The following is a 7814-nucleotide window of genomic DNA, read 5'->3' on the forward strand; positions in this document are numbered from 1 at the left end:
GAATCAGTTTTCCTGTGCGCAGTTGACCTGGCTATCTCATCTGGCAGGCGTGCTCTGTAATGAGTAAACATCTCCAAGAAATGCTTCCCTAAAAGCCGTGCGGTTTGTCTCCCCCAGTTCAGTCCCTGTCGCTGACGGCAGGAGCTTGGGTCTGCCTGCTTGCTTGGGGAGTAAAACCCAGTTTGGACGTATGGCCTCTCAATCTAGCGATCTATTAAGAAAGAGACCTGCAGAATATGACTTGGGGAGCAGCTGTGGTTCGGATTCTCTCTCCGAAAGCGTTGTGTGTAGATGCACAATAAAACACGTGCTGAATTGCATCTGCCTGTCCTCGGGCTGGAGCGCCCGCAGGCAGAGAGAGCGGGGCTCTGAGGGGAGTGAGCAAAGTCTCAGACCACGTGTTCAGGCTCTACCCCGGTGCCGTGAGATGCTCAGACGTGGCTCACGTGACACGTCCAGGCTCTTCAGGGCTTACCCCACCTTGGGTCATGCCAACGCACAGGAGGAGCAACCGGTGCTGAAACCAACAGGAGTACGGTTGTACGACAGGGTGAGTGAACAGCGAGGATGAGGATTTGGGGTTTCACGGCAGCCCCAAATTCAAGGTGTCTGCTGGCATGGCGAGAGCTTTGCGTCCACTTCCCTGGGCACCGCATGGCTGGTGGCGCAGGGCTGAGCCGTGCCAGGGCTGAGCCGTGCCTCTGGCAGGTACCGGTGGCCCCACACGCTCTGAATAACTCTCCCCAGCTCTGGGCTGAGTGTCCCCGTTTCCCTCCCTGTTCGCAGTCCGACTGGAAGCCAGATGTACTCTTATGTCTCCCGGCAAGAATTTACTGCTCATTAAAAAATAATCTGTGATACAATTTCCCTGAAGCAACAAAAGAGCATCATCACCCTCTTGCACCACACTAAATGCGGACGCCTGAGCCGCGGCCAGCTGGCAGAGCGCTGCTCCCAAATGCTGATGCCGGCAGTATGCCTTTGAAGGGGCTGGAGGCACAGATGAAACCATCTCCCAGGAGTTCAGTAGTCGCTATCTTTTATTTTTTTTTTTTTGGTCTCATAAAACAGTGTCCAGATTGCAGAGCTGTAGAGGAGTCGCAGCAAGGAAAGACGAGGAGAGCCTGATTTTGTTTTATTTTTAATCCGTTCTTTTATGAACAATGTTTTGCTGTTCGCCAGTCTGGGGGTGTCAGCCTAAAACATCCCCTTTGGCAGGGATTTGAGGAATGCTGGCTGGGCAAGGAGGGCAGGGGCAGCTCCCTGGCAGCTCGCTGACCTTTCATGCGATAGGGCAGCGGGACCCCTGCGTGCGTTCCCGGGTGGCAGAGCGCGCGGGGAGCCGCCGAGCCGTTGCCTTGCCCCTGCCCTCCGCTGCCGGCGGTGCCATGGCCGTGGTGTCAGCCTGTGGCTCACGCGCAGCGTCCGCAAGGCACCCCGATGGCCAAACGCTGCTCTTGGCTGTTTGGGTGCAAACGGGTTTTTGTAGGGTCTGATCTGTCACTGGTTGCTGACCTTTTGGGGGTGAGATCGCCCGTTCCGCTTTTCCTTAAGCAAAAGTTCTCCCCCTGCCCCGTCCTGAAATACGCATAAATGTATGTGAATAGGTGTGATAAACATTGCAGATCCTATTGTTTTTCTTAAAAGATGGGATGTTTTTAACCAAAAGCAAAGCATGAGCGTGTATGTTATTTATAACTCGTGTTTTGGGCTGCTTCGATGGTGGTGAAGGTCAGGCGGACAAAAGGAGGTTGCTGGTGGGAAGCCGTGAACGCAGGAGTTCCCATTGCGCTGCGCTGCAGCTCCAGCGGTCGCTCTCCCCTCTTTCGCAGCTTGCCAGTGCTCCCGGGAGGGCTCTCTGCACAGCACCTGCGACCAGGAGACGGGGCAGTGCGGCTGCCGCCCCAAAGTGACGGGACTGCGCTGCGATAGCTGCGTGCCGGGCGCCTATGGGTTTCCGCACTGTGAAGGTACTCCCGCTTCTCCTCCTTGATGGGGGGGACTCCGGTGCCTTGGGATGTAGCGTGCGGTGCTGGTAAATCATCGAATCGTAGAATAGGTTGGGTTGGAATGGGCTTATCATCCCCCACGAGCTTTGCAAGGGAAGAAGTAACCCCCTTAGGAGCAGCTGGGGCGTGAGCTGTCTTCTTATAAATGCCTCCTTGTGCCTCTCTTTTCTAGTGGGCTCCTGTAACCCGGCAGGGTTGGTGACTGCAGATCCCTTGCTGGCCCCGGTGAGTGCCAAATAACCCCACCAACCCACAGAATCACAGAACCACAGAATGGTCAGGGTTGGAAGGGCCCTCTGGAGATCATCTAGTCCAACCCCCCCACACCAGAGCAGGGGCACCTCCAGCAGGGGCACAGGACGGCGTCCAGGCGGGTTTGGGATGGCTCCAGAGGGGGAGACTCCCCCACCTCTCTGGGCAGCCTGTGCCAGGGCTCCACTACCCTCAAAGTAAAGAAGTAAAGAAGTTAAAGTGAAGACCCCTGCAGGTCATTTTTGTGTGATCCCCTTTTACTCACTCTGGGCCGAGTCCTTCCCGCAGCACAGCCTGAAAGCGGCCGCTGCGCACAGCAGAGGAGCAGACGCCACGTTCAGCCACGCGCTGCAGGTTCTCACCTGCCCTTTTCTCCCCGTCCCTTTCCCCAGGGCTCCTGCGCGTGTCGGGCGTACGTTGAAGGCCCAGCTTGCGACAGATGCAAACCCTTATACTGGAACCTGACTCCAGAGAACCCCTACGGCTGCACAAGTAAGGAAATGGCATTTGTGTGGCCCCAAAAAGTCCCCTCCGTGCTGTAGCGGTGCAGGACCCCAACACAAGCCAGTGGGGACCATCAGTGTTGGAGGGAGGTGATACCCTTCCTTCCTTCGTGACCTTGAAGTGACATGTCAAAGCTGGAGTGGTCTGGGTGACCCCAACTTGGAGAGGGGAGAGGCTGGAGCCTGGAGCTTTTTGCTTGGGATGAAACACAGGGCTCGTGCAATGAGTTGTGTCATTCTCAGCCCTCCCTGCAGACTGCGCACTTAATTTTTCACGGCCAAATGTGCAGAAAAGGCAAACGTCTGTGGTAGTTGTGTCCTCAACGCCAACTGTCCAAAATGAAAAGAGCGCTCTTGTGCAGCGCTACCCTCTACTTGACCACTTCCCAGCTCCTCTTATCCCCGTGTCCTCCGGTGTGGTGGGTCCTGTCCCCCATCAGGCTTCTTCTCGGGGGCTGATTGTTCTTCTGGCTTTCTTGTCCATCTCCCTCTCTCCAGGCTGCAAGTGTGATACCAAGGGCACCATCAGCGGAATCGCGGAGTGCCAGCAGGTGGGTTTGCTCCTCTCCAGGCACCTCCGAGCGTGCGCTGCGTTGGGAGTGTTTCAGCTCCGTCTCTCCCAGCAGCTGCCGGACGGGCCCTGTCCTGACGTTGAGCTCTCAAAGGTTGCACCACAGTCTGGGTTTGCTTGAGAACATAGGATTAAGACCTGTCATAAATTAGGCACCTAAATATTTCTGGGTCTGGCCCAGGATGCCTGGATTTTTGTTTGCCTGCATTGTTGGATAATTTAACTTATCTGGCCCTTATCTGGCCCACCCACGCGCAGGAAGCAGTGTCGAGCATAAAACTCAAAATGCTTCTCCAGTGTCTCAGAGCAGGACCCAAATAACTGCGAAACGGCTTAGCTGTGACGAGCAACGGGTGGGAGTGAGCCTCCATGCCTGCTCTCTCCTAGGGCGACGGGCAGTGTTTCTGCAAACCGAACGTCTGCGGCCAGTTCTGCTCAGCGTGCAAAGACGGCTACTTCAATATGGAGAACGCAAATTACTTTGGCTGCCAAGGTGAGCCCCCTTCGTGAGGCCTTGGGTGGAGGAGGGGGGCCACCAGCAGCTCTGCATATTCCAACTGACTATTGGCCTCGGAGAGAAGGGGCGGGAGATGTCCCACCTCTCGCTTTTGATCGTACCAGGCCCAGAGCAGCAGCCGGGTCTTGCTGTGGGTCTGGAGACCTAAGGTCATGCTTTTGCCATCGTTGGGCACAGGTCTGTCAGGTTGGGGAACGAAGGGCCAGGAAAGGTGCCCCCTTGGGTGCCAGAAACTGTTGTGTTTTAACCATTGGCCGTGTCCGTACAACTCTACCCCTTCCTCCCGTTGGGAGCAGGTGGGCATGGACACGTGGGCTTGGCTGCTCTCCACAATGCCCATGGGAAGAGGGAAAGGAGAAGATCCGGCCTCTCTCAGCCAGCCCAGGCGGGCCTGGCCGGGCTGGGAAGAGGGAGCAAGGCTGCTGCTGGCGGCAGCGCGGCGGCTGAGGGTTTGCAGACCTCGTTCCTCCTGCGGCCGTCTGGAAATAGCTCGGCGCTGAGGTGGAAGAGGAGCCGGTCCAAGTGGGGCTGGGGCCAATATGAAAACGGATACAATGGAATAAAAATAGCGGCCCCAGCCTCCCCGCCTTTGATTAGTGACCAGGAGCTGCGGAGCTTGTCGCTGCCGGCAGAGCACACGCGGCCCCACCTGCACCCAGTAAGCCGCCAGCGGGAGATGCACCTCGGGGTGCTGCGCCTCCTGTTCTCGGGAATGGTGTCCTCGGCCACCACGAGGATGGGGACCTCATCGTCTGGGCTGCTGCCGCGTCAGCCGCCTGCCTGGCGGAGGTGTCCTCTTGCCTCTCCCTCCAGATAGCCCGGTGGGTAACGGTGCTCCCTCTCTTCCCCAGACCCGCGCGGGACCATTATTTCCCTGACCTTCACCACTTGAAGTTTGAGCTGGAGGAAGGCACCACGCCGGCCGGCCGGGCTGTGCGTTTCGGCTACAACCCCCTGGAGTTTGAGGGCTTCAGCTGGCGAGGATACGCACAGATGTCCTCCATCCAGGTACGCCTGGTGTCTCCGTCCCAGCCCAGCTCCCCCTGGGGAGGATGCGGCCGGTGGAGGACTGACGTGCTTTTGGCACACATCTTTCACCCCAAGTGCTTCTCAAACCCCCCAAGTCACATGATGGCCAACATAAACAGCACAGTGTATATATAGCCTGTTTGCGCAGATATTTCCTGTAGTGCTGGGGATGGCATAGACTGACGAGGGGAAAGATCCTAAATTGGGAATCCTCTGACATCCTAATCCGGTTAGACAAAGGTGGTAGCTTGGTGATTACTTACAGGGATGTCTATAAACACTGTCTCTGGGTTTTCTTGCGGCTCTTTCATCTGACTCTGCTCTTTCCTGCAACTCTGCGTAACCTTCCCTCCCTTTTCCAAAAATAAATTAGCTCCTCCTTAGCTGCCATGTTCAGCTTGGACCTCTTGTTACCGTTCTGCCTCCGCTCTTGCTGTTAGATGGTTTGCTGTAACGATGGTTTACACTAACCTGGAGTTGTCTAAGCCCTGTAAGTGAAGCTATTTCACCTGTTGAGCCTTTTTTCTCCTTGGGGGATTCCTTTTCTGCATGGCCCCTGTGAAGTTTCGCCTGCCTGTGTGTGTTTGGGGACAGGATGCAGGGCAGCCATTCCCTGATAGTCTTGTCCCATGTAAGATATTCTTTATTCCGGTGTGCGTACCGTCATTTTTCTTCACTTTTTTCATGCTTAGGTGAAATAGCAGCAGGGCCTAATGTGTTTAGTCATTTCCCATTGAATTTGTACGTAGGAGCTAAGCAACAAACTTCCATAGGCTCCCTTGAGAAAACCACAGCCTTAAAGCTTAAGGACAGAGCTCGTGGCTTTTGTTTTGCATCCAGTGTTGGCATCTGAGATAGAAATAAGCCCTAACAGAAAGGCTAGCACATGGCTTTCTGCTGGCAGGTCTCGCCTGTAGTTTGCTCTCTGCAAGATCCTTCCAGTTTGCTCTCCTGTGGGATGATGGTGTGTAACTGGAGCTTCGAGGAACACAGAGCCCTCATTAGGAGCCTCCCTGGGCAGACCCCAGCTTTGCCCCGTAGGCAGGAGGGTGTTTAAGCACGTGCTTAGATCTCTGAAATGGGTCAGACTTAAGCATCTGCTTAACCGAGGTCTTGCTGAACATGGCCCAAGCAGGCGGAGGGCTGACGCACTCTGTCAGTCCCAGTAGCCCTTCGCGTTGCCGCTTCCCGAGGATGAGGCACCGGCTCAATTTGCAGCAGCCTCTGTAGGCGTTTGGGCAGAGCCCCATAAACGCAAGGGCAGGTGCTTCAGCGTTGGGTGTCTGCCGGCTGGTTACGGCACAAAGCCCAAAAGCAACATGCCGGTAACGAAAGCAAGAACTCCTTAAACCCTTTCCCCTGGCATGGCGTGCGCCCCAGGGATAGCCGAACCGCCCCGCTGTGCCAGAGCATCCTCCCGATGCGGGCAGAGCCTTTCCACCCCCTTCCCGCAGGCAGGTTGCTTCCTTGGTGGCTGGCCCCAGGAGGGACGGCGTCGCGAGGCGCCCGTGCGGTAGGGCCGGTGTGCTTGTCTCCTCCTTGCGCTATGGCATGTTGCTTTGGGAGCAGTGAGCCGAGCGGCTGCGCTTGCGCTGGTAGCTGTCGGCGGTGGAGGTAATTGAAGGTGTGCTCTGCTTCTCTCCCCTTTCTCTCTCCCACCAGCCCAAGGTAGTGGTGACTCTCAATGTGACCTCCCCCGACCTCTTCCGCCTCGTCTTCCGCTACGTCAGCCGGGGGCCCGCCCGGGGGGGAGGGGGCGCCAGTGTGGAAGGGAGGGTCTCGGTCGTTGAGGAAGGAAAGTTTAATGTTTGTGGCAACTGTAAGTGCATTTTTCACTTCTAGACTAACTCAGAGCATCCCACGCTGCGACACTGCTCCTCCGCCCCTTCTCCCGCCCCAGGTGTGCCCGTCCCGAGTGTGCCCGTCCCGAGTGTGCCCCTCTCAGGTGGCCGGCCAGAGCCGTGCCGTGGGGTGTCGAGGGAGGGGGAAGAGAGGCAGGCAGGCAGGCAGGCAGGCAGGCAGGCGGGTAAGGCTCTCCCGCAGAGCGGGTGGGCGCCCAGGAGCTGCCCCCCCAGTGACGTGTGCCCCGTGTGCTTTTTTGCTTTTTGCAGAATAAAATCAGAGTCACTGTAGACGTGAAGGAGGCAGAGCTCTATCTGTTCCATGTCATCCTGAGGTATATTAATTCAGGAGGGGCCACTGTGTATGGCAAAATTACAGCTTATCAGCCACGAAGGAGAGGTAAGGATCCCAGACCGCTCTGCTCCCCTGCACCATCGCCACCTCTTCCCCATCCCAGGCAGCCTTCTGCATCATCCTTTCCAGAAGACACTTCCATATGGCTTTATCCCATTAGTCCTGCCCTTCCGATGGAAAGGCTGATGCGAGTTTGCAGCTCCCCTTATTTAACAAAGCAGCAGCAAGCTGCTCCCCAGCCCTGGGGCGGCACACTGAGGACCGTTGGCAGCCAGGCTGGACTGAGATACGGCTGCCGTACCGTTCGGTACGGCCTTTCCAGCGCGGGACAAGATCACCCCAGCGCCCCAGGCAGAACTGAGCTGAGTTTCCACAAGACCAAACTGGATCCAAACTGTGGCAGCTGGATATGGTCTTATTTCGCAGCTGTCCCCATGCGGCAGTCCTGCCCTTGCCTTGTGCCTCTCCCAAACCAGGCTGCTGGCGTCACACATGGTTTGGAAGCGGCGTGGAGTTGCACATGTTATATAGGCGTTGCACTCTGGTGCAACGTCTTCTTATCAAGCCGTGAGCTGCTGGAGAGGAAGAAGAGCCGCCAAAAGATGGCTGAACAAGCCTAGAGGCCTGGACAACAAATATTCTGGGAATCAATATGAGCAAGACTGCCTGGGGACAGACCTGAGGCCACGCCAGTGCCCTAGTGCGTGGTTGGCTGATTGATTTAACCCCTTCGGATG

At 56.7% G+C, this 7814-nt stretch overlaps 1 protein-coding gene across 1 annotated transcript in view; it reads left to right on the forward strand.

Moving 5' to 3' along the window:
• The window catches only part of LAMA5 (laminin, alpha 5), a 49952-nt gene that overhangs the window by 12948 nt on the left and 29190 nt on the right, over positions 1–7814 (forward strand). Inside the window, exons 12-19 of the mRNA XM_009893584.1 lie at positions 1833–1970; positions 2182–2234; positions 2654–2753; positions 3263–3315; positions 3723–3828; positions 4450–4510; positions 4704–4860; positions 6993–7122. Of these exons, the coding sequence (XP_009891886.1) occupies positions 1833–1970; positions 2182–2234; positions 2654–2753; positions 3263–3315; positions 3723–3828; positions 4450–4510; positions 4704–4860; positions 6993–7122 (798 nt within the window). The remainder of the gene's footprint in view (positions 1–1832; positions 1971–2181; positions 2235–2653; positions 2754–3262; positions 3316–3722; positions 3829–4449; positions 4511–4703; positions 4861–6992; positions 7123–7814) is intronic.

Source organism: Charadrius vociferus, unplaced genomic scaffold (genome assembly GCF_000708025.1).
Source record: "Charadrius vociferus isolate BGI_N301 unplaced genomic scaffold, ASM70802v2 scaffold259, whole genome shotgun sequence".
Classification (NCBI taxonomy): Eukaryota; Metazoa; Chordata; class Aves; order Charadriiformes; family Charadriidae; genus Charadrius; species Charadrius vociferus.